The 27,641-nt window shown below is 41.9% G+C and overlaps 1 protein-coding gene across 5 annotated transcripts in view; it reads right to left on the bottom strand.

Moving 5' to 3' along the window:
* The window catches only part of TMEM184A (transmembrane protein 184A), a 72,543-nt gene that overhangs the window by 11,573 nt on the left and 33,329 nt on the right, over positions 1-27,641 (bottom strand). For all 5 annotated transcript variants that reach the window (XM_073636742.1, XM_073636741.1, XM_073636739.1 and 2 more), the window contains 4 exons: positions 10,813-11,081; positions 4,859-5,024; positions 3,688-3,778; positions 117-192 (listed from right to left, as the gene is read on the bottom strand). In XM_073636742.1, the coding sequence (XP_073492843.1) occupies positions 117-192; positions 3,688-3,778; positions 4,859-5,024; positions 10,813-11,070 (591 nt within the window). In that variant the 5' untranslated portion in view covers positions 11,071-11,081. The remainder of the gene's footprint in view (positions 1-116; positions 193-3,687; positions 3,779-4,858; positions 5,025-10,812; positions 11,082-27,641) is intronic.

The raw sequence follows: 27,641 nt of genomic DNA, 5'->3' as shown, positions 1-27,641 counted from the left end.
ATAGGGGGTATAGGGGATGCATTCAGACCCTTACATTTTATTTAAATGCTTTCAGACATAACAATTCTCTAAATTTTATATAAATGCTCTGTAACTTAATGGTGCTGAAGACTTACCTGCTTACAGAACCGGAGAAAACCAATGGAATATGACACCCCCTGCAGACAGCAAGTTCCATAGTAACAGCTGGATCTGAAGAAGAAAAAAAAAAACATTATACAATTAAATCATTAGAAAGTATTTGTTACATTATATAGATCATATTCAATTACAAATACATTATTTTGGTTCATATTCATTTACAACCAGGGTCCTGAATTTATTTTCCACTAAGAAGAGCAGCTTTTTTTTAAATTATTTTAAAACACCCTGCAGCTTCATTTTTGGCATCCTAAATACAGATTTTAATGGAAGTGTTGACAGTTACTTTAAACTTGTGGTGCACTGAAAATTCTGGTGACTTCAGGATGCATTTGGCCAGAACCAAAAACAAAACTGAAGCTGACCGGTTTTAAAATTTTATAAATAATTGTATTGTATTGAACTTTTTAATATCATGAATTTAAATGACTATAAAATTTATTTTCGGCCATTATCAGCACCTTTTGAAGCAGTGTTAAAATGATTTTTGGTGCATATTTGGTCAGTTAAAAAAAAAATACCAAAAATCCCCCCCCCCCCCCATTGAAATACACTGAAAACATAGCAAGAACGCATCAAAAATGCACCCGTGTTGCGTTTTGATACATTTTTTGAGTCACATGACCTATGAAAAACACACCATAAGCATGGTAAAAATCGCAGCAAAATTGTGGTAAAATTGCAGCAAAATCGCGGGCGGTTTCAGCAGCCATTATTGGCACATTTTTTTCTTCCGGCACAATGCTGAAAACCCAGTTCTCAGCCAAAATTTTGGTGCATCACTGCTTTAACCGCTTGCCAACCAGCGCACGCCGATTTACGTCAGCAGAATGGCACTGGCGGGCAAAAGGGCGTACAGGTACGTCTCCTTTAAGAAGCGGCACTGCGGGCGCCCGCCACGTTCTCCGTGACCGTGGGTCCCGTGGACTCGGTGTCCGCCGGGTGCCCGCGATCGTGTCAGAGCGGTAGAAAAGGGAGATGCATTTGTAAACAAAGCATTTCCCCATTCTGCCTTGTGTCATGACAGAGATCACTGCTCTCGGTTATCGAGAGCAGTGATTGCTGTCATGTGTTTTGAAGCCCTCCCCCCCACAGTTAGAATCACTCCCTAGGACACACTTAACCCCTTCATCGCCCCCTAGTGGTTAACCCCTTCACTGGCAGTGTCATTTACACAGTAATCAATGTATTTTTATAGCACTGATCGATGTATGGTCCCAAAATAGTGTCAAAAGTGTCCGATCTGTCCACCATAATGTCGCAGTCAGGATAAAAAACGCAGATCGCCGCCATTACTAATAAAAAAAAAAAATAATAATAAAAATGCCATAAAACTATCCCCTATTTTGTAGACGCTATAAATTTTGCGCAAACCAATCAATATACGCTTATTGCGATTTTTTTTTAACAAAAATATGTGGAAGAATACATATGGGCCTAAACTGAGGAAAAAAATAGTTTTTTTATATATTTTTGGGGGATATTTATTATAGCAAAAATTTAAAAATATTGTTTTTTTTCCAAAATTGTCGCTCTTTTTTTGTTTATAGCGCAAAAAATAAAAAGCGCAGAGGCGATCAAATACCACCAAAAGAAAGCTCTATTTTTTATTTAGAGGCGCTTTTCGGCTGGTAGCTCGGCGCTTTTAACCCCTGCTAGCGGTCGAAAAAAGGGTTAAAAGCGCCTGCAAAGCAGCACTGCCCATTGATTTTAATATACAGTGGAACCTTGGATTACGAGCATAATCCGTTCCAGTAATCCAAAGCACTCGTATATCGAAGAGAGTTTCCCCATAGAAGTCAATGGAAACGAAGATAATTCTTACCGCATTGATTTCTATTACATGCAATACCGCATGTGGCCATAGGTGGGGGGGGGCTTCGGAGAGCCTCAGAAATACTCAGAAAGCCTCGGAAACACTCGGGAACAGAGTATTTCCGAGTCATTCTGAGTATTTCCGAACGGCTCCGAACCGTTCCGAGTGTCCCTCATTTGCTTGAATTCTGATCGTTTTGCGAGACAACACTCGCAAACCGAGTCAGAGTTTAAAAAAAAAAAAGTTGCTCATCTTTCAAAATGCTCATTAACCGCGTTACTCGTAAACCAAGGTTCCACTGTACACCGACAAGATACACCGCTCCTAAAGCGCCTCAAAAGAAGGTGCTTGCAGGACTTTTTTTGACGTCCTGCCAGCTCAGCGACCCAGTGTGAAAGCACTCAGGCTTTCACACAGGGATTATAGATGAGGCATTTTTTGGGCACTTTACAGGCGCTATTTTTATTGCTAAAGTGCCTGAAAAACGCCTCCAGTGTGAAAGGGGTCTAATGGCCACAAGCTACACATATGCGTCACTGGATGGCTGATGTTTCTGTGCCAAGAGTGCACTCACACCAAAGACAGCTCATGGTACCAACTAACAATTGGTAGCTGGTGGGACCGGCTCCCAGAGATATGACCACTGTAACAGTCAATCACAATGGTCACATGATTGCTGATCCTTCCTGCCCCCCAGGCATTCAGAACCTTTTAAAGGGATGCCAGGGTAGGCGGGGAAGAGTTAAAGTGGAACTGAACTAATAACATTTTAGGCAACATCTAGGAGGTGTTAATATTACCCAAGCAGTATCCTTAAAAAATACCCTTTTTCTTTAATTCCATCTTAAATATAGCAGTGCACTAGACGGTATGTGAGGGTGCCTAGGCACAAATGTGCCTGCAGCCTCCTAGTTGTGTATCTGCAGTGTGAGATTGAAGGCATTGCTGCCTCCAACTCAAGGCTCAGGAGATTTGGAGTGAAATTTGGTGAGGTCACTGCTGTGCTGCTCACTGTTCTTCATGCTGAACGCACGGGGAGGCAAAATCTTGCCTCTACCAAGATGGCCGCCTCCATAATGAGACACAATGCTGAACTAGCCATGGTAAGTGAGTAATGGGGAAAATATCAGCTGCAGGAAACCTCAGGCAATACTGGTGACTAGTCTTTCACCTTCTGTCTTTTTTGGGGCAGTTTGCAGTTTCCTTTCTAGCATGGAGGAGCCCTTGAAATACCTTTCTGGTTTTAGAGAACCCCTGATAATTATTACTTTATCTTCTACAGCTCACAGTACATTGGTGTGATTGTCAAACAGGAAGAACGTTCTTTATATTTAGGGTCAGTAGGACACTGCAGAGATCACTGCTCTCAGTAGTTACTCATATGGGAGGCAGAATTTGCTCATTGTTCAAGGAACCTATAGAAACCTCTGGAGGAGGTTGAGAAAGGTTGGCCTAAACTGTCATTAGTGGAAAAGTACTGGTTAGCTAGTGACACTAATCACAGTATGCACAGACAGCAAGGAAACCCACCGTGTGCCTACTTGTCGGCAGATGTCAAAGACTGCTTTGCCACTTTGCCAAACATTACTGAACAATAAGGCCTGTGTCTGTAAGCTTACATTGGGGACATTGTACAGTAAGCTCCCCTAGGCAGAGAACAATGTGAATTGTATGTACTCCAAACACCTGCAATAAGATGCCACTCTATAAACAAATGAAATGACTCTCACTTTATTGGCTTCCCACGAATCTCTGTCATAATCGAACTCTCCCCACCCAGGTACTCAAAGCAAAGACTGAGGAAACTGTATATGACAAATGCTGTTGGGAAGAAAAATAAAACTGGTAAGATAAAACAAGATATGATGCAAGCAATATGGTACAGCAACCAAATAAAATGTATGTCCTTTTTTTCACACAAATTTTTTACTTTGTTATGTAACATACCCAATAAAAAAAATCTAAAATTTCTAAAATTTGCGCAAGAATTTTAGCGTCTACAAAACTATGGGATTTTTTTTACTAGTAATGGTGGCGATCAGTGGCTTATAGCATGACTGCGGACAAATGGGACACTGACGCTTTTGACACTTTTTTGGAACCAGTGACACTAATACAGTGATCAGTGATAAAAATATGCAATGTCACTGTACTAATGAAACTGGGAAGGGGTTAACATCAGGGGCGATCAAAGGGTTAAATGTGTGCCTGACCAGTGCTTTACTACTGTAGGGGAGGTGCTTGTACTAGGGGAAGGTATGGATTGGTGCCCCTGCTTAGCAGAGACACAGGATTCATGCCTTCTGTACTGACAGAACGGCAATCTGTCTTGTTTACATAGGCAGGCTGCCATTCTGCCTGTGTACCGAGTCCAATCACAGCGGGAGAGGGCCGTTGGCGACTTGCACGAGTGTGTACTAGGTACGTGATCTGCGCAGCAGAGCCACCTTGCCGCCGCATATGTAAGTTATATGGTTGGCAAGCAGTAAAAAACAGCTGCACTTTTTGCTCTGTTGGCTCCCTAAATCTGGCCATAGATGTATCATTTTTTTCATTCAGCCAATGAGCTAAAAAACAAAAAAAAACAAAAAAAATAAAAAGGATTTCTCTATCCACACAAATGAGGTGGATCCTCCCCACTGAGACATTGTATTCTAACAGTAAGACTATCCGCTGTCAGAATACACTAATCATTGGATGCAGCCCATTGATCCAGAAAACCTTTCCAAGATTCCTGTACAACAGAAGTTGATCATTAGATCGAGCGGGAGCGACCAAACCTGGGTTGCAACGCGGCTGGTCCCCGCTGAACCAGGTGAATTTTGGTCCATCTATAGCCAGCTTTAGTCAAGCTATAGCTGCTTGATGCAGTTACTGTAGCACAATATTTAATTCCCTCACCTTCATAGCAATCCCTTACTGAGTCAAAGTACACATAGTACTGGTCATTGCCGATGAGTAAGAGGCTCAGCCAGGAGTCAAAAGAGTAGATGGGCACAATGAACAAGATCCGAATGATGTAGCGCTGCTCATTTGGGATAGTGTAATTTCTTAGGTGAACGTAGATCTGCAAGAAGAAAAAAGCATTAGTAGTGGAATGGATTTTCTAAAGGCGTATCTAAAGCCAAAACATTTTAGATTGAATGAATGGTTAGATACTCTGTCTTTTGATTTGCTATCTGTGTCTTCCTGGGAAGATATACTCACTATTTGTACTGGACCATTTAAACTAAAAGTGAGAGGAGAAAATGTAGTCACAGAACAGAAGCGATTTCCCCTCACTTCCTGTTGTTTTGATGGGACAGGAAGTGAAGAGAAATCTCTTCCATTGGACACAAACCTAAAAACCAAAACCAAAAAAAAAAAAAACACGGATGGGAGGATTGAGAGGAGGAAGAAAGGAAAGAAAGAAATTTCCTTTCAAGCCAAACTTTTTTTTTTTATTTTTTTAATTTATGGAGTGAGTAGGAAAGGGTTAAAACCCTATCAGTTTTTTTATATTATATAGATAGATGCACTTTAAAGTGACCTGCATGAGTAAACAAAACACCACACACACACGTCACTTTAAAGTACATCTAAATCCTTAAATAAGAATTTAATATATTAAAATATTATTATATTGCAGCTTAAAGCCTTTAGATGAGGTGGCTGCATTTTTTTCTTTATTAAAAGAGGAAGTAAAGTCTTCCTTTTTAATTGTACCTACAGGCAAGCCTATAATAAGCCTTACCTGGAGGTACTATAAATATCTCCTAAACTTGCACCGTTTAGGAGATATTTACTATATACGCTAATGCCATTGACACATGCGCTCTGAAGACACGGCCGCCCGTGCCGTTTCTTCAAGACCCTGTGCTGCAGCAGCTCCGGCCAAATCACAGCGCCGGAGCCTGTAAACCCAGAAGAATCTCCGGGGAAAATCTCAGCTGTCTCAGGTAAGTATTTTTATAATGAGCTATAATGAGCTAGTATGCATTGCATACTAGCTCATTATGCCTTTGTCTTACAGGTTTTATTTTATTTTTTATAGGGTTTACAACCTCTTTAAGGCTTTTCCTCCTTTAGCTGGTGATCCTGGCACTAACATTTCCTGTCCTAGACTGACAACACTCACTCACCGTACTTTATCTATGAAGGAGCATCGCTAATCTAGGGCAGAACTACAACACCCCCCCCCTCCATAACATAGCGGTCTGATTGGGTCCTCCTGTCAGTTTTTGACCGGATCAGTCCCTCCATTCTCCTCTATGGAGCGGTAGGTGTAAACGTGTCCATTTGCAGCCGCCTACATCCAGTCTGATTTGATTCGCTAAAAATAGATGGATGGGGATTCGCTCCCCTTCCGTCTAGTGAATCAGATCAGATGGCAGTACATGGACAAGCGCTCTGTTTACATCCAAACGCCCATAGAGGTGAGCGGGCTGTGTCTGCATAAGCGGAACGGAGGCAGATCAGCCACTTGCCTGCTCAGCGGACAAATCCTCCGCTAAGAAAACGGGCTTCTGGCGGAGTCCGCCCCGTGAGAAAGGGGCCTAAGTTCCAAGGAACTGGATTTTTCTGTGCTTGCAGAAAAATAAGAAAACACGTGCAGCCACCACATCGAAGGTCTGGTATGCTGCAACGTATTACTTTTTTTGTTCCTGTGTTTAGACAGTAATAATTTCTCACTTAGCTTGCACAACCCAATGAAAGAGGTGTGTTAGAAATGGCCATGAGAAATCAAAATATGTTATCAGCAGACAATGGCCAATCAATAGGTGAGCACACAGCTAACAGGAAGAGAAGGCCAGGTAGACACGGAGCTGTCATTACATGAAGGACAAGGGTCACTTCTCTGAGCAAACATACAAGCAGCCAGAGGCAACTGGAGATATCACTGTAGGTATGACAACACTCAAAATCAGCAATAAAAGCATGTGATCTAAGTCGTTCTGCCCTATTACACATGTACAGCCGCTGATTACATGATTACAGAAGCTCACAAGTGACAAGAAATTTAACAACCGGATAGCTATGACTCAATGCCTCATGCTACAATCACCCATTATCTCATATACAGTATTTTTCCCACACCAACAGAATAGGAACATCATGGAAAGGAAATTGTGACTAGATAAAAATAGTAAGAGTAAGGAAATTAGGAAATCGGAGATACAATGAATTAAAATTCATGGAACACAGTTGCCAACAATCTAGAATTACAGTATTTCCAGGAACAATTTGCTTTTGAGCATGGAATGCTTCATTCACTAAGCTACAAGATTGTTGTTTCCCATGACGACTGTTAAACATTAATACATTCAAAGACCATGGTTCTCTTATGAAGAACAAAAACAAGTGTTTTATCACTGATCAAATGGTGCATCAATAATATAATACTTAAAGTAGAACTATAGGCAAATCTTTTTTTTTTTTCATTTTGGACAGAGTAAGGGAGGGTTATAATGCCTGTTGGTTCATTTTTTTATCATCTGTTTCCCATTGAGGAGATTTACTTTCACTTCCTGTTCCATAGCCAAAATAGGAAACAAGAGGAAATCTATGCAAATTAAGGGAATCCCTTGGGCACCCCCCAGGTCACCAGAACTAGTGTCCCTGTTGGAAGATTTCCACTCTATTACTTTTCAGGGGACAACCCAAAATTTACTTTTACTTCAACTTTCAATGCTAATGGTAAACAGGACAAATAGAGAGGTTTATTCTCCCCATTATATTTTAAACTGGCCATACTCAGAACTAATTTAGTTTGTTTCCTGCTGATCCAGCCAAAATTTGATCCATGGGTGGCCTTGCCAGTGCCACCTAACTTGAGGATCTTCAGTCTAAGGAACGAACGAATGAATTGGGGGCAAAATTGCAGCTGAACAGTCACGGTTCAGGTATTCACAGCTGCAGGACCCTGCTTTCAGAATACAATAACCGGCAGCAGGAGATTCTATTATATTTCTTTCATTCAGCCCACATGTATGGCTAGCCTAAGTAATGTTAATCATAAAATCTGTCATATTTTTAATGATAACCCATAAATTCAAACCAGAAATCGAATTATGGACTTCGAAAAACATTAGCAATTAGGTATGAAAAAGTTCTGTATGCAGAATTATTATTATTATTATATAGGGAAGAGTAAGTTTAAAGGACAAGTTCTCTTTACCATGAATAGTAATGAGGCTGGTACACAAATGCAGTAGGCTTGGCTGTGGTTTTTGCCATGAAAGGCGTGGTGCTGTGCAGGGCCACATAAATGTAGGCAGGTGCCAATACTGTTATTTTTGTACTGTATTCAAAGTTACCATGTAGCGATGTAAGGGTTAGCTTGCTTTAGTGTATCTGCCGAGCGGATGACACATCTGTGTCCATTCAGTTTCTGCAGAGCAGACACACCAGAGCCCACTCCATTCTATGGATGGCTGGGAGTAAAAAGACTGTCCGTTTACACCTGAGTACCTTCCAGTCTGATCTGCTAAATTGAAGAGGATGGATCCCCTTCCATTGTTTTTATCAGACTAGATCGGACCCGGAGGTAGGTGGGTGTAAATGGACACAAGTCCACTTACACCCGCCTGTCCACAGGAATTCATGGACCTTCCGATCAGGTCCGTCTTAAAAATTGACAGTTGGACCTGATCAGATCACTCGTGTGAAAGAGGCCTATTCTATCTAACCCTGTAAAGAAAAGACTGGTATACGTACTGTACCTATTCTGAAGTCGCTCTGGTCTGATCACATGATTTGTCCAGTCTTGGCTTCTGTGTAGAGGAGAGATCGCCAACAGCTAAAAATGGCTGCAAGATGATGTCACCCATAGACTTACTATGGAGCATTTGTTGTTGGCTGTCCCTCCTCTACATTGAAGCCGCCTCTGACAGTCGATCATGGGACTGGACTGAAGCAGCTTCAGAATAGGTAGGTATACAGATCCTTCTTTACGGGGTTAGACAGAATAGGCTTAGATTGAGTGTGAGAGCAGGTTTAGTTAGCTTTTGACTGAACTTCCACTTTAAGTTCACATCTGTCCATATGCTTTTCATTTCTTTTAATGCTTTTTTGACATTTTTGTTTTGGCCAACAGCAAACAATATCTCCTATGACATCATTAGATGTTATCTGTCTTTTAGCCTTCTGCTTCCTCTATTTGTCGTTTGCCTGTGTAGTTGTGAAAAGGATAAGATATCTCAATCATCAAATGCTTTACAGACACTTTCCTCACATGTCATATGATGCTTATGGGGAAACTTGGTGATGGTGGAAGGAATCATGCCGTAATGGCTTCACGCTGACCAGGTGGATGAAGGCTTATAGGGAAAGTAGCAAGGGAAGGAGCCCTGTTATGGCAAAAAACACCCCAATAACATTTCTTAAAAGCATGTACACGCATTTTTGATGAAATTCAATTAAGGTCTGTGGTCAAAAATGCACCAGCAATTCCTTACCTGCTACCAGGTAAGGAAATGCCATGGTAAGGAAATGCCGTATTTTCAAAAACAGGTTAAAATAAAATTGTAAAGATGTGAATGGGCACGGGTATAGGCTGACATCTACTTCTGGGTTGAAATTAAGGCTGGGTTCACACCTATGCGAATTGGATGCGGGTCGCACAATTCGCATAGCAGGAGAATGTGACGGGCTCTCTATGGAGCTGATTCACATATCTCCAGGGCGGCTGCGGAGCGCACTGCACAGAAATGCGGTTTCGCCTTTACCTCTGTTTCAGGGCCGAATTCAGGCAAAGATTCTGCCCCGATTCATCCCTGAAACGGAGAACAAGGACAGACAGCGTTGCTGTGCGATCCGCGGCCGGTTTAGGTGTGAACCGAGCCTCAGTCCATTGAGGATATTGAACAATGCAGATGCATGCAACTTTGCACAATCACAAATTTTAAACCCATAAAAAATTGGGCACTTAGAAATTGTTACAGGTTTGGGCTTGATCATGGATGATCAAGTTTAAAGCTGTATGAAGTTGTAGAGGTCTTGGCAGCCTGATCTGCCAATGTATGGCCAACTTGAAGTATATCTGAACCCAAGAAATGTAACATATTACAGCTCACTATTCCTTAGATGATACTGCCAGCACAACACACTTCCTGTCCTAGAAAATATGGATTTATGGTGTTTCCGTTTTAGCAAATGAAGTCAGCCGACCCACATCCCTAAATTGTATGATAAATCACTAAAAATTGGTTTTCTCTATTTGGGACTTTAAACGGGACACTGCTTCAGTAAAGTTATGCAATGTTATTATCAAAATATTACTTATTTATTAAGTGAAATTGGGTAGCAGGTTTATTTAGGAGAGGAAGTGTGTAAGGACTGGAGAACACCTCCTACTCTAGCAAGTGTACATATTTCACCAGCACACCAAGGATCTATAATCACCGTCCAAAGGAAAACCTTTGGACGGTGATTGTAGATCCTAGGTGTGCTGGCGAATATGTACACTTGTTTGAAGTTTCCAGGATCCAGCTGGTAATTGTTACAGCACCCACTATTGATGAGCCTTGTTTTCCAGAAAGTGTGATAGGAATATAGACAACACCTCCTACTCTATACATCTCCATAACCTAGGGGTGTTCTGTCAGCCTGAGAGAAGACCTAAGTTGTGCTGGTAACATTTCTTTATACTGCACAGTGTACAGGACAGCATGGGATTTCTGGCAGGTTCAACAGGTATTTTTTACACTTATCAAACAGATAACAAAACACTTTCAGTGGTATATTTAGCAGATCAAATAAGAAAAATTAATTTTCAGTTTTAGATCCAATTTAAAGTTAATGCCCATGTTTGTAGAGTTTTATACTGCCAGCCCTTCTAGAACCATTATTAAATCAACAGTTAAGTAATGCCTTACCTGGTGGCAGGTCAGCAGCAGAGCTGTCCACACAAACAACCCGGAGATGCCCTGTGCGGCCGCTGTCGTTAGGAATAATTGATCTCCATCGATGGTGGTATTGGATGCTGTCCGAAGCTGAACAGCAGTCTCACTGTCCATACTAAATATAACCTCCGATCTGTCAGACATAGTTTGACCCGTTGTGTTGGGAATCAGAGTGGAAAGGGACACATTTGGCTCCATCGTGGAGAACTGATCAGCCGTGGTGTAATTCATCTGTGCAGAGCCTGTCAGGGAGCAAAGGTAAAGTCAGGCTTCGTCAGGCGCTCAGGATAGTAACTGGAAAGGATTATACACACAGTGATCATCTCACACGTAGGGAGGAGTTATGGAAAGCACAAGATTAATAGGATATTTATTTAGTCAGTAATGACAACCTACTGTATGAGATATACCGTATACATCACCATTACGCCAATGTGCCTCCTAGTGTGCAGCAACTATCCCATATCAAATAAACAAAATCACAAGTAACACAAGATATGTTTGTGCTAGACAGCGCTTGCAAAAATAATCATTACTACAATAGGGATATGTGAAATAAAATAATAATGTAATAAAGGTATGCTCAGTCCAGAATATTAATAATCATCAATTCCACAATAAAAGTCCATCCTTAGAAAAGTGAAAGACATGCTTGTGCCTTGACACCACAATGTCCCCTGGTAATGCTATATTACCACATGATCTTCTGAGGACATCACGTGATGATGAATCACGTCAAGCGTGGCGATGTCCACTGGTAATGCTATATCACCACACTTGACGCGATTCATCATCACGTGACATCCTCAGAAGATCACGTGGTAATATAGCATTACCAGGGGACATTATTCTGATGTCAAGGCACGAGCACTTCTTTCACTTTTCTAAGGATGGACTTTTATTGTGGAATTGATGATTAATAATATTCTGGACTGAGCACCTACAAATATTTGAGACTGAGCATACTTTTTATCTTTTTATTATTATTTTATTTCACATATATCTACTGTAGTAATGGATTATTATTGTAGGACTGCTAGAAAGCTCCATGATGGCTAGGCAGAGGCAATTCGAGGGAGAACCCTCTTCCTCAGTGGCTCTGAGGAAGAGGGTTCTCCCTCGAAAAGCATCAGCCTAGCCATTACAGACGCCATCTGGTCTCCTTGCACATTTGGAGCTTTCTAGCAGTCCTATAGACAATGGGTTCACACTGTGTTTGACATGCGTTTTTACTATACACGTTTGTGAGTATTCTATGTATCACTTTTTATCCTTGAATAAATGGTTTTAATGGTATTGCACTAGGTCGGTGGACCCGTTTCTTGTTTTTAGTTGTCTTTTAGTACTTGTGGATACCCATGGTCCTGAGAGGGCGGGCAAGACCGTAGGCATTGACAACAAGGATTAAGCTATTATCTTCCTCCTTGGAGCTAAATACCTGAGCGCAACTTTCTTTGGATCTTTAACCTCCTTACAAGGATTCCTACGGGCATGAATCATAAGTATGATGTGGATCTCTTTCCGAAGTAGCATTTACATACAAGCAATTATCAAGCCATAGCTTATATGATATTTATGTGGATTTATCATACTGCTTTTCATATGGTTCATATATAGCCATGTATTTTTCATAGGTCTATATTGGGGTAGTTTGGGTTTTTTTGTTTTCCTGATACTATTTATATTTGCCTTATGATGTTTTCCTTTTTTTAGTGGCGTTTCCTCTCACTAAGACAGTCTGGCAGAATATTTTCAATCAGCAGGATAGGCAGTGTTGGTTGATTGCCTGTTTGATGGGTATAGTCCCTTGTATACATTATATATAGTTTGTTTCTCATTTTAATGTTTGAGCTGTGACCAAGGCGGTTTGCCGGAATGCATCAGTGCCTTTGTACTCTTTTAACCTGTACCAATAAATCATTTGCATATGGATTTGGAGTTGCCGGCTTTTTTACTTGATTCAGTTGCTTAATTGGTGTTGGGAGGACATTGCAGCCAGAGTCCCCTGCTGTGGACTTTATGCTGGTTTCCAGGACATTTCCTTGTTCAGAGCGCTGCACTTTTTTTTTTTTTTTTTCGCAACAAACATACAAATCAGACAGGGGTTATAACCCTCCCTTATTCCATCCAAAATGAAAAAAGTTTTGCCTTTAGTTACACTTTAAGACAATTGCGAGTATGAACTACTCTTTCATTATGATAATAGTTTATAAGATTCGTTTTGAATTTTTCTTTAACTAGTTTTTGGTCATGTCCCTGTGTTCTTGAGCTCAGCTTCATACTAAAAATACTGCCCTTCTTAACCTTATCCACATCCTTAGGACTCATTCACACAAGATGCATTGAGCGGTGTTGATCAACACTAAGAAAACAATTGTTCTCCTGTACCATACAAGTGCGTTGGCTCGCACTTGTATGGTACAAATGCGTTGGCTCGCATTGCAAAAAAAAGAGGAAGGTTGGCGCAACATGCTGTTGGGTATATAGTAAAATTAATATTTTTTTGTATCATAAAAGGAAGAGTTAAAAAAAACAAAAAAAACATTGTAACGCATTGTAACAATGCATCACAGCATGCGTGCACAATGGTGAAAATCCACTTAGCAATACCCAATCATGCGCAAGGAAAAAAGAAAAACTGCATTTTAGCTTGCACATGATTGGATGATGGAAGTCAGAAAAGCTTCACCTCACTCACTGAGATGAGGGAAAATTCCCTTGCGAATTTGCCCTTAGGAAATTATGTCAATTAAAACTCGTCCAGGCATTCCTAAAAAGTTTTGTCTCTCAGAATTTGCACAATTTTGATCGACTTTTATGGACTCTATGAATTCTACCTTATCAATATCTTTTTGTATGCGTCTCCAGAACATTCAGGAACAACAACCCTTAACCAAAAGAAAATTGCTGTTAAGCCTAAAAATGCAGACCAATGCCTTTAAGCTTTAGTAAATAAGTAAACCATCTGACTACAATGGAAGAGATATGATGTGATGATGTCATCCTGGATCTGACACCCTGAAAAGAGTTGTGTCTGTGCCCTCTCCCTCAGCAAGATTATGCCATCAACATCATTTATAATGTCTCTATTGGATCAAGGGTGCAGAATTTTTTTTCTAGTTCACACCAAACCAACATCCCAAACACTAGCGTCGACTAAGAATGGACAGGGGCTCCTATATTTTTTGGTCTGGAAGGGCTTTGAGGTCAGTTTGAGAGTTTGATAAATATGAATGCATGGCTTGGAAGATTGGTTTCTGGAACCACAATCTAGCAATCTGGAGAAGACAGAGGCAGTATAATTAGAGGGGTCATGTCTGGACACCATCTCCGCCCTTAAATTTAAGTAGAGAACTGTGCAGCATAGTCTGGGTACACAGCCGCCCCTATGTAAAAGGTCATAAAAGATTTTGCAGTGTTTGGTAGAAAGAATGAGGAATAGGGATCATTTGGAACTTTATAGAAACCATGTGTACATTATTCTTAAAGCGGGTGTATACCCATTTTTTAAATTTTTACCTACAGGTAAGCCTATAATAAGGCTCACCTGTAGGTAAAATGAATAAATAAAAAGAAAAACTCAGAATTTGCTGTGGATTGACCATATGTAAGGTGTTAGAAATAAGGAATTTATGTACAAACTGTATAAGTGATAAGTACTATATCTAATAATAATGTATTTTGGTTTGTAATGATTACAAATTTATAATAAAAGAAGTAATAAATTAAAGAAAATGAATATCTCCTAAACCTGTACGGTTTAGGAGATATTCACTTTGCATGCAGCCGCTGACGTCAGTGGCGCATGCGCTGTGAATGCCTGGCTGAAGGTCCAGCAGACGGGAAGAAGTCTCCCGCGCGCATGAGTGACATTATCGCAGCTCCGGCCACTCACAGCCCCGGAGCCGCGAACCTGGAAGACACGCCAAGGGCAAAATGTCAGCTCCTTCGGCGTGGATTGGGATTAGATGCTGACGCCTCGTTCCAAGGTAAGTATTTCATAATGAGCTAGTATACTAGTATACTAGCTCATTATGCCTTTGCCTTACAGGTTTTTTTTTTTTTTACATTTTTTTTCTTTTCTGCAGGTGTACAACCACTTTAAGACATGGTTTTTTTGTAGGCAAAGTAGGTAGTATAGGACATATAGCTGGGTGAGGTCTCCAGGTATATGGATCCCAAGGTAATTTAGGAAGTGTGGACATTTTTTAAAAGTGAAATTCTAGTGGAAGAGTGTCCTGCTGGGATGATTAGGGATAAATTCAAATTTTCAATTTGGAGTAATTTACCATAAAATTGCTAGGTGAACCAAAACCCTTAAATTCACTAATGATTGAGGGCTTTCTAAGCTTATACTGAGAGAAGGTGTGAGGGTGTGTTGGAAGTTTGTACATGGTGGATTACTAAAATTGTTTTCAGGGGATTATCATGTGCTTCTCATCCCTGCCCAGAACTTCACTTGGTCCTGGTTGATTGCTTGTGGAAGATGTGGTTGCAGTCGGGTGGCTATCATTTTGGCATAAAATTTTAGTTTGACTCCTATGAGGGAGATCGGGTGATGATTTGAGTTCAGGGAGTGGTCTTTGTCTGGTTTGGGGATTAGGGAGAGGTGTGCCTTCAAAGCTTGGGTGGGAAAGGGGTTTTCATCTGACAGAAAATTGAAAACTTTAAAAAGAAAAGAGTTTTTTTAAAGTTTTGTAGAACATAGGTGTGAATCCCTGTCTGGATTTTTTTAAACTGAACGCCAAGCAGATATAAATGACACAAGCAAATGTAGCGCTCTATTCAGTGCATCAATAAAGTGTATGTATAGCCAAAACTTTTTGTCTTAGTTTTGGATAGAGAAGGGAAGGGTTGAAACTCCTATCATGATAATATTGCTGTCTGTGGCCCATTAGGGAGATTTCCCTTCACTTACGGTCTTGCAGATGCAACAGGAAGCAAGATGAAATCTCCCCAAAAATCAGAGGAATTCTTACCTTAGATAGTTGTCACCAAAACGTGTCGCCATTGGAAAATTTACCTTCACTATTTGCTCCCATAACAACTCTAAAATTAAGGATCTCCATTTACTTTCTATCTATATTTACCTGGAGAAAAGGAGGGGTGAATCTGCCCAGTGGGGACAGAGACAGCAATAAAAACTTGACAGAGGTTTTAACACTTCACGGCTATCCAAAACTAAGAAATAACAAGGGTGTCTTCCATTATACACACTTTATATATATGGTATTTGTACCTGAATTTGAACTGGTATCAGACTTCAGGAGAAGCTCAGACTGGGAGAGGAAAAAGCAGAACAAGAAGTCAGTTTGTGTACTGACAAGGAACATGATAGGAGGTAAAAGCAAAATGACAGAGAGATAAGCTCATCATTGTGCTGCTTCTCCTTCACTGTCCAATCACAGGCTGTGTATGGGTCTATAGGTATCATTCAGCCTGAAAGACTGAGAACATTTAGTGGTGGTAATAGAAGTACTATAGGGCTAAAGACTGAAAGCGAGTAATGGGATTAATTTTTTTCTTGGCTTTTAAATGGAGTTCTACTTCAGCAAGAAGTAGAGCAAGAACTACTTAAGACCCCATTCACATGGGTGTATTGTTCTGTACACCTGTGCGGAGGGCCGTTATCACCTGCACAGGTAGCCTGATACATCAATGACAGGTGGGCCACTGCAAGGACCTGCACAGATCAGAATGCAGTCTGCACAGAACACCTCTGCATCCCGCAGGATTGAAGATGGACTTTCAAACGGTGTAGGGATCGGTATGCCGCTGTGACCAATATCAAATACTGTGTGTGTCACTGGATCAATTTCCCCTTACTTTCTGTCCAGCTGTCCCCACAAATCTTGGCTGGGGTTCAAGTTTAAACATTTACTAGTTAATGGCTCTAAATTTGTAAGTGGTTTTATTTAGGAGATGCACATTAAGCTCTTTTATGGCCCTTTAAAGTGTGGCCAAAGTAAACACATTTGCTAAAATGGCCATATGCAGTAGTGTGGTGGTTTGGATTACTCGCAGCATATTATTAACCTTTATGTAAATATTAATAATATATTCCACCATTTATTCAGCACTCCTGGCCTTTGGGAAATTATTAACACTTGTAATCATTTGCATATTCTTCACAGTACTTGCCTATAGACCTACGGAATTTTCAGCTGCTAGAAAAACCCTGGAGCACACATGCGTCCAGCTCTCACTAATGGTTATACAAATTCTGTAACCTGATCCGAGTAAATGAAACATGGTTGATATTTTCAAGACATCCTTATTCTCCAACTTTATATATTAGTCCCAGTAGTTTTAAAAAAGTACATTCTTTTACATCAAAACTGTGCAAAACAACTTTTAGAGGGAGACACATGCAGAAGAATTCTAAAAATGAAGAGCAAGGTGTAGGCACTCCTCTCCTAGCTGTCAGTGGAGGGTGGTGGGAAAATCACTACCAATGACTAGGGAGAGTAGAGAAAGCATGGGAACATTATTCTAGTTGTGGTCTCCAAACCACAGCCCAAGGGCCATGGATGTGTTGATTGCCTTTGGTCAGCCCTTGAGGCACTATTCCTTCTACTGACACCAACAGCGGGGCATTATTTCTCCCACTGACAACGATGGAGCCTCATTCCTCCCACTGACAACGATGGAGCCTCATTCCTCCCACTGACAACGATGGAGCCTCATTCCTCCCACTGACAACAATGGAGCCTCATTCCTCCCACTGACAACGATGGAGCCTCATTCCTCCCACTGACAACTATGGAGCCTCAATCCTCCCATTGACAACGATGGAGCCTCAATCCTCCCACTGACAATGATGGGGCACTGCTCCTGCATTTTTAAATCCCACTGACCACCAAGCCTGAGACATTGTGGACACACATTAATACTAGGACATTTCTACTCCCAGTGGCCACAGTCCAGCCCTCCTTAAGTCTTAAAGGCAGTAAACTTGCCCTTTGTTAAGGCAGTTTGAAGACCCCTGGCTTAGATGATCAGCTACCTTTCATATAAAGTGCCCTTCCAGATTCAGATAAAATTATGCTTAAAAATATGAACATCCCTGCCATTATGGACTGTCAACCATTATGTAATAATAGTTTCAAAAGTATTGCAAAAGAGTATCAATATAAAGGAATGTGCGAAAATTTAGATATGAAATTATATAGCATTATGAACCAATAAAAATTTGTATTCTTCTATATATCCAACTTATTTATTTGTTCCCGTGTGCCTCACATAAAGTCCCACTTCCTTCTCGCTTCTGTATATAGAAAGGTATTTTCTTTAGAAGTTAGGAGTAAAAGAGAGACTTGTGAAAAACCCATCCTGCCCCTGACAAACAGGAATTCCATTTTTTTTTTAACTTAAAGTGGTTGTAAACCTCAGACATGAAATATGAACAAAGCATATCCTTCTATAGTGTGTACTTGTCTCAATCCAGAACACCTAGTGTCATTTCTGTCTGCTGCTTCATTCCTTTGCACACTTTTGACAAGTTTTCCTGACCCCAAGAGAACAAATGGTGACTGTGAAGGGATCTCCAGCAGATTGACAGCCTCAGCTCTGTTCCTGTGTGGAGAGGGGTGTGTCTCCCTCCAAGCAGCTCTCCTCACTTTGTTCTGCAGAGTGTCACTTCAGCTCTCCTCTTTTTTTGTTTTTTTTTTTTGTTTTTTAAGTGTTAGACAAGCCTATAAATTCTGCACTTTTAATGGGTATAGAGAAAAGAAGGCTGCAGATAAACAGGTACAACTTATGTAGGAGGATTTATTTAACCACTTGCCTACTGGGCACTTTGACCCCCTTCCTGCCCAGGCCAGTTTTCAGCTTTCAACGCTGTTGCACTTTGAATGACAATTGCGCAGTCATGCAATGCTGTACCCAAACAAAATTTTTATAATTTGAGACAGATGGAGCTTTCTTTTGGTGGTATTTAGTCACCACTGGGTTTTTTAATTTTTTGTTAAAACACGAAAAAAAAACACATTTTGAAAAAAAAGAAACACGTTTCTTAATTTCTGTTATAAATGTTTGTAAATAAGTAATTTTTCTCCTTCACTGATGTGCATTGACAGGATGCATTGATGGGCACTAATGAGGTGGCACTATTATGCAGCACTGATAGGCGGCACGGAAAGGTGGCACTTATTGGTATCAAAGCTGGGGACTGTTGGGGCTACACTGATAATCTGTGCCCTGATTGTCTGTGCAAATCTCCCCTGTGAGGAAATGCCGCTGATCTGTGCTCCTCTCCTCACATGCCGTCATATGCGGCATTTCCTTGTTTACATGTGATCAGCTGTGATTGGACACAGCTGATCACATGGGTAAAGAGCCTCGTCATCGGGTCTTCGGGATAGGTGATGCGCAGTGAGCGAGCCCCCCCCGGCAGGCGCGCATGCACGTCAAAAGTGGGAGGACATCATAAAACATCTTCCCAGAACAAGAGCCACCATCCGCCCGTCATTTGACAATATGGCCGTAGGAGGCAGTTAATTTCGGTGTATCACCTGAGGATAGTCCCTTCACTTGGTATATGTAAGGGTTTACAACCACTTTAAACACTTTAACATAAGTAGTGAAGGGTGTCCTAGCTTGTCGTCTTTATCTTCTGAGGTTGACTTATGCTTGCGGGGATTTTCCAAAGTCTTCACTTCCAGAATAGCTAATGGACAACTTCCAGCTGCATGACACCCAGTATTGCCAAGCCTCTTCCTGTCCCCCCTGGTACTCATAAACACATCCCATGTAGTTCTCAGGCTCACAAATCTGATGTAATGACACCAAAGTTGCTGGCAGTGGGTGGGACTAGTAGCAAATTTATGTTCTCCACTACCCAACACATAATGTCCCTAAGGCCCCTTTCACACTTGTACGACTTGTCCTATGACTTGGGACTGCAAAGTCGTAGGACAAGTCGTTCCCCATGATTTCCAATAACTACCATTCATATTAGTACGACTTCAAAGTAGGCCCTGCACTACTTTGGTCCGACTTTGATCCTACTTCAGCCCATTAAATATCACCGAAGTCAGATCGCCGTCTTAACTGATCCGACTTTGGCATGCGACTTATCTTGAAGGGGAACTCCACGCAAAATGTAAAAAAAAAAAAACCCGGTATGGGTTTCCCCTCCAAGAGCACACCAGGCCTTTCGGTCTGGTATGGATTTTAAGGGGAACCCCCACGCCAAATAAACTGCGTAGGGGTCCCTCCCAAAATCCATACCAGACCCTTATTCGAGCACACAGCACGGCAGGTCAAGAAAGGAGGTGGGGACGGGCGAACCCCCAGATCCCAGACCCCCACCCTATGTGAATGAGTAGGGGTACCCCTACCCATTCACCTAAAAAAAAAAAAAAAAAAAGTGTCAAAAATAAAACACAGTACACAGGTTTTTAAAATAATTTATTAGGCAGCTCTGGGGTCTCTTCCGACTTCTCCCCTCTCTGGCTTTTCTCCCTTTTTTGGCGATGTCTTCTGCCTCCTCCGCTGATGTCTTCTGCCTCTGTCAGTTCTTCTCCCCTCTCCGCTGATGTCTTCTAGCCCTTTCCGGTTCTTATCCCTCTGTCCGCTGTCCTCTGCCGGGTCTTCTCTGCTGTCTTCTCACTCTTTTGCTGGGTCTTCTCCACTGTCTTCTCCCTCTGTTCTTCTTCTGATGTTGACTCGATGCTCTCTCCCGCTCTAATGCCTCATGCGCCACTACTTATATTGGCATATACCGGATGATGTCATCTGGAGGCCCGCCCCTTATGATGTCACCACCCGGGGCATTATGGCCAGTGACGTCATAAGGGGCAGGCCTCCGGTGACCCCGCCCCTTATGATGTCATTGGCCGTCATGGTGGTGACGGCATAAGGGGTGGGCCCCCGGATGACGTCACCCAGTGACCCCGCCCCATGCTAATATAAGTAGTTATTTATTTTTGACACTTTTTTTTTGGTGAATGGGTAGGGGTACAATGTACCCCATACTCATTCACATAGGGTGGGGGGCCGGAATCTGGGGGCACCGTTTGTCAAAGGGGGCTTCCAATTTCTGATAAGCTCCCTGCCCACAGACCCCGACAACCAAGAGCCAGGGTTGTTGGGAAGAGGCCCTTGTCCTCATCAACACGGGGACAAGGTGCTTTAGGGTGGGGGGCGCAGGGCCCCCCCTGCCCCAAAGCACCCACCCCCCATGTTGAGGGCATGCAGCCTGGTACAGTTCAGGGGGGGCGCTCGCCTTTTGGGCTATGTGCTCAGATAAGGGTCTGGTATGGATGGCCTGGTATGCTCTTGGAGGGGGAACCCGTGCCATTTTTTTTTTTACATTGAGTGTGGAGTTTCCCCTAAAGATTCATACCAGACAGTGCCTGGTATTGTCGGGGATCAAAGTCGGATCCCTGTTCATTGAAGTCGGACGCATGTCGGACTTCAAGTCGCAGGGCAAATTCGGATCCACAGTCATACACTGTCGTGTCGTATCAGTGTGAAAGGGGCCTTAAGCACCGAGGTCTGATCAAAGCTTACCTTCTAGGGTCTGGTCAGAGACTGTGGATAGAACAGTCATGTGACTTCAAAGTCTGAGCAAGAATAAAGCTATTTAAAAAGATCAAAAAGGTTTTCTAAAAATGGCACACTGAACTGAGACGGATGGATTTTTTTGTGTAGCTGAAGATCTGTTTTAAGACACTTTTCAATGCTGGTTATTCCAGCCATATCATCAAAGCGGACTGAGGATGGATCCTTTAAGCTGCAAACTCAGTGACACGTATAAAGAGAGGATGGAAATCCTTACTGTTCCCCCTCCCCGAGTTGTTAGCTCATTAGGTTACATTTAAGCTGGCCATAGACAGTTCCTGCTGAATCGGCTGGGTTTGGAATCATGTATGGGCAGGCTGAATGTACCCAAAGTTGATCGATCAACTTGGGTACAACTATCCTGCTGGATTTTACATGCGATTATCGCTAGCGGCTGTTAAAGCCACTAGCAATGATCACTGTGTCCTCCCGGAAGGGGCGGCTTCCTCTACCCCCCTCCCTGCTGGAAGAACACAATGGCTCCACGAGAGGGATTCCCCGGTCACTGTCTGTGTTGATGGGGGGAATAAAGTGAATTTCACTCCATCATATAATATGAGCTCAAACCTAAACAACACTTTCAATTTGTATCCAATCAGGCAGGCCCTTGCGCTACATAGTTAAAGGTAAATATGAAGGAAATTGTACAGAAATTCTACAAGAAAATTGTATACTGTATGGCCAGCTTTACCTATAACCCTACTCCTGGCTATTGAGGTTTTTTTTTTTTTTTTTTTTACATTGTTACAAGCCATTTCCACTGCTTGCGTTTCATTTTTAAATTAAAATGTGAATGTTGTAAGTCTGCTACCAGAAAAGTTACAGTATATCATTTCACAGAGGAATACTGGATTTACTGGTTTTTAGCAGGTGAATCAGAACACTGTATGATTACAAATTTTGCTCTAACTACGAAAGTGTTCATCATGCGGTTCGTGTCATAAAAGGGTTAAACAGCATGAAGTAATACACATTCCTGGTATATGTTACAATGTCAGAAGAGACCAAGCAGGTTTGGTTTGTAAACATAACAGTTTAGCTAAAATATAGGTTTTCCTTAATGAAAGAAGACATAGCTAAATCACACTGTGGAGCACATTGCGCATAGGACAGCCTATTCATTTCAATGGGAAGTCCTACCTGTGACAAATGTGGCAATGAAATACAAGTATCTTTATGAGCTTTGAAATTTGCATGGTTTTTAGTGGAGTATTTAGTCGCATCTGTCATGCTTGCTGCGTTTTACAATAAATGCGCAGCACTTTTTTTGCGTGTTTTGTGACTGTGGTCAAAACTGTGTGACTTTCGCACATGCTACTAAAGTATAGATGCAGCTTGAAGCTCTATTTATGTATCTCAAAACGGCCTCTTTTGAGATACATAAATAGGAACCATTTTACCCACCAATTGATTTGTATTTTTGTTCATTCAGTCCTAAGAGTAATTCCCTGTACACAGGGTCGGACATTGATCGGACATTCCGACAACAAAATCCTAGGATTTTTTCCGACGGATGTTGGCTCAAACTTGTCTTGCATACACACGGTCACACAAAGTTGTCAGAAAATCCGATCATTCTGAACGCGGTGACGTAAAACACGTACGTCGGGACTATAAACGGGGCAGTGGCCAATAGCTTTGATCTCTTTATTTATTCTGAGCATGCGTGGCACTTTGTCCGTCGGATTTGTGTACACACGATCGGAATTTCCGACAACGGATTTTGTTGTCGGAAAATTTTACAGCCTGCTCTCAAACTTTATGTGTTGGAAAATCCGATGGAAAATGTGTGATGGAGCCCATACACGATCGGAATTTCCGACAACAAGGTCCTATCACACATTTTCCGTCGGAAAATCCGACCGTGTGTAAGGGGCATTAGACAGCCCCACCAGACTGCAGTTTGTATTTGCAGTAAAGCATGCTAATTAAACTCACTGTGGAACCTAAGGGGTTAATCCTCTGCATTGTGTAAAATCGTTGTTTGATCCTGTCTTCTCTGATCCTCCCCCTCTACTGTTCCCAATCCATCTGCTGATAGAACAGAGCTTTGGAGGAACTCTGCACATGTGCAGTTTGGTGTGTATTGCTAGAGAGTTTTTTTTTCTTTGGGAGGGTGCATGTGATCAGCACAGGGCCAATCAGCACTGTCCAGACAGAAAGTCAGGGGTCGTGCAGCCTCATAGGACAGTCAGAGGAGAATGAAAACTCCTCCTACAAGCTTTACCCAGTGCTCAGCTGGACACTGATAGAAGTCACAAGACTGCTATATACTGCTGATGAGAAAAGGTTTAGTTTATATTTACTAAAATAATTGCATGTCCATGTTCTGTGTACTGCGGGAGACCAGATATAGTGAATGCAGGGTAATGGGTTTAGTAACACTTTAACCACTTGCCAACCACTACACGCCGATATACGTCAGCACAATGGCAGTGGTGGGCAAATGGGCATATCTCTACGTCCCCTTTAGGAGCCGGTAATAGCAGGTGCGTGCCCGCCACGTACAGCATGACAGTGCCCGCAGGATCGGCGGACTCGATGCCCGCTGGTCTCCCGGCGATCATGTCACAGAGCCTTGTTTACATAGGCACTTCCCCGTTCTGGCTTGTGACATGACAGAGATCTACTGCTCCCTGTCATCGGGAGCGGTGATCGCTGTTGTGCGACTTGAAGCCCACCCCCCACAGTTAGAATCACTCCCTAGGACACACTTAACTCCTTCATCGCCCCCTAGTGGTTAACCCCTTCACTGCCAGTGACATTTACACAGTAATCAATGCATTTTTATAGCACTGATTGCTGTATAAATGACAATCGTCCCAAAATAGTGTCAAAATTGTCCGATGTGTCCTCCATAATGTCGCAGTCACGATAAAAAAAAAATAAAAATAAATCGCAGATCGCCGCCATTACTAATAAAAGAAAAAAAAAAAAAAAAAAAAAATTAAAAATAAAAATGCCATAAAACTATCCCCTATTTTGTAGACGCTATAATTTTTGCGCAAACCAATCAATATACGCTTATTGCGATTTTTTTTTTTACCAAAAGTATGTAGAATACATATTGGCCTAAACTGAGGAAAAAAAATGTTTTTTTATGTATTTTTGGGGGATATTTATTATAGCAAAGTATATATATATATATTATATATGGTAGTATGGACTACGAATATGGATATCTGATACAGATACTTACTTTGAGCAAAGCTGGACTAATGCAAGTATGGGATGAAACATCATTCCTGGAGTTCTGCTTTAAAAGTTAGTCCAATGACCATTAGTTAGACAGATATAATATCTTTTACACACAATTTAAATGATCTGGATTTTTTTTCTCCTCTTTTTTTAAAATAAGGGTAACATCATGATTTATTATCTGTAGTTACTAAATGTAAATTCCAGTTGCAAGGTTCTGCCAGGCAGCACACATAGGAGAAGGTCTGGAATCTGACACACTACTACATAATTGTCTTGAAGCACTGAAGCAAATGAATTTAAAGGTTTGTGTTTCTAACAAACATTCAGAATATCTCACTGGTCTAACAGGTTTGAAGGAATAGCCCATAAGCAGCCTAACCTATGCTAAACAACACATGGTGAATATAACATGATCGCCTAATCTCGTGTGTGCTCTAAGGCAGTGGTCATCAACCCTGTCCTCAGGGCCCACTAACAGGCCAGGTTTTATGTATTACCTTGGGGAGATGCAGACTAGAAAACTGCAATCACTGAGCAGCAAATGAGATCACCTGTAATGTATTTTAGGTATCTTGCAAACCTGGCCTGTTAGTGGGTCCTGAGGACAGGGTTGATGACCACTGCTCTAAGGAGAACCTGTGAAGAAGATATAAATATGGGAGCTGGTATTTTATAGAGGAGCAAGCTTTAAAAAGTTTCCGTCTTAAGCCTGGCTTTACCACTTTGAGAGATAATGACCTGTAATAAGCATGCAGCTAGTGAAATCTGAAAAGCGCAAATTCCCATCCTGGGATTATTCCAGGTTATAACATTTTCCAGTGTGAATAGTAATGCTTTACCGCAAGTTCTTCATTACACCAAATCCCTTTGTAAACCTTACATAACTCTACCCTAAAGTGAACCTGTACTTTACCCATGCAGTTTAAAACAACTGATTCATTTTATTCCCAACCCCTGTAGTTGCTTATACTTTCCTTCCTTTAGCTCCTCTATTACCCTGGAGGAGCGAGAAGCAGCCTATTAAGGCCTCATGCGCATTGGGCATTAAACACACCACTTTTAAGGGCATTTGAGGTTTTTTTTCCTCTGCCTCTAAACATCCCTCTATGTTAGCCTATGGGGCTGATTTTCTAAAGGCACATAGACTGTGCACTTTGCAAAGTGAAGTTGCACTCTGCAAGTGCAGTTTCTCCAGAGCTTAGTATATACGCAGAAGCTCTGCTGACTTTTTGCATCCAATCATATGCAAGCAAAAGTGCTGTTTTTATTTTTAATTTTCCTTGCACTTGTTGGGTATTCTTTGCAAAGTGAAGCTTTACCCAATTTACTAAGCTCTGGAGCAACTGCATTTGTAGAGTGCAATTGCACTTTGCAAAGTGCACAGTCTATTTGCCTTTAATGAATCAACCCCTTAGTGTCCTTGCACACCTAAGTGTTTGCAGAATTTTTTTTAGCACCCTCTAGTTAAAGTACGTGTTAGAGTGAGGATTTTTTAGTTTTATTGCTCTTGCTCTAACGTTCATGGTGATACCTCACATGTGTGATTTGAACACTGTTTACATTAGTGGGCATGACTTATGAAAGAGTTCGCATCTGCATGCAAGCACACGGGGACAGGGGCACTTTATTAAAAAAAAAAAAAAATTTATTGTAAATTTTACTTTTATTTTTCACATTTTTTTTTTTTAGATCACTTTTATTCCTATTACAAGGAATGTAAACATCCCTTGTAATAGGAATAAGCATGACAGGTCCTCTTTACCCACTTCAATACTGGGCACTTATACGCCTTCCTGCCCAGACCAATTTTCAGCTTTCAGCGCTGTCGCACTTTGAATGACAATTGCGCGGTCATACAACACTGTACCCAAACTAAATTTTTATCATTTTGTTCCCACAAATAGAGCTTTCTTTTGGTGGTATTTGATCACCTCTGGGATTTTTATTCTCTACTAAACAAATAAAAAAAGAACAAAAATTTTGAAAAAAAAAATAAGTAAGTTTTTTCCTTCACTGATGGGGCTGCACTGACGGGCACTGATAAGGCGGTACTGATGGGCACCAATGAGGTGGCATTAATGAGCACTGATGATGGGCACTAATATGCGGCACTGACGGGGCACTGATTGATGGCACTGATATGCGTCATGGATGGGCACTGATAGGCGGCACAGATGGGCACTGATAGGTGGCACTGATGTACTGTTATGTATGGTACTGATGGATACCAATCAGTGCCAAACAATAATGCCTGCCAGTGATGCCCATTGTGGGCACTGATTGGCATCCATTGTGGTCTAGGGTGGCATACCTGGTGGTGGCGTCCCTGGTGGTCCAGGGTCCTCGGGGCGGGCTGCGCTGATAATCGATCAGCACAGACCCCCCCTTGTCAGAGGAGCAGCTGATAGACAGACGCGAGTGAGGAAAAGCCGATCACCAGCTCTTCCTGTTTACACTGTGATCAGCTGTAATTGGACACGGCTGATCACATGGTAAAGAGTCTCCATCAGAGACTCTTCACCGAGATCGTACTTGCGGTGTGTCAGACTGACACACCGCAACAAAGATCGCCACGATGCGTGCCCCCGGGGTGCGCAGTGGCCCAATATCATGAAGATGTCATATGACGTCCGGTCAGGTTATTGAAACCACTTTGCTGCCGTCATTTTGCTTTATGGTGGGTGGCAAGTGGTTACAGTGAGATATGGGGTCAATAAGACCCCATATCTCACCTCTAGGCTGGAAAGCCTGAAATAAAAAAAAAACAAAATGAATGAAGAGGCCTGGGTGTGACGTTATAACATTGCGCCCGGCCTCCGAACGATCATAGAGACTCCGGGGACCATCTGGTCTGCCAGAAATCTCTATCGTCAGCATCAGGGGGCCGGCGGATCAGTTCTCCGACTAACCGATGGCAGGGGTGAGTCGGTAGAAACACCGGAGGGGGGGGGGGGGGGGGGATGTCCCTTCTCGTCGCCAGTAAGAACGATCAAGCGGCTGAACTGTTTAGCGCTTGAGCATTCATTTGTTCCATT

The sequence above is a fragment of the Aquarana catesbeiana genome, linkage group LG06 (assembly GCF_042186555.1).
Source record: "Aquarana catesbeiana isolate 2022-GZ linkage group LG06, ASM4218655v1, whole genome shotgun sequence".
Taxonomy (NCBI): Eukaryota; Metazoa; Chordata; class Amphibia; order Anura; family Ranidae; genus Aquarana; species Aquarana catesbeiana.
This window is presented reverse-complemented; position numbering and strand designations above follow the sequence as displayed.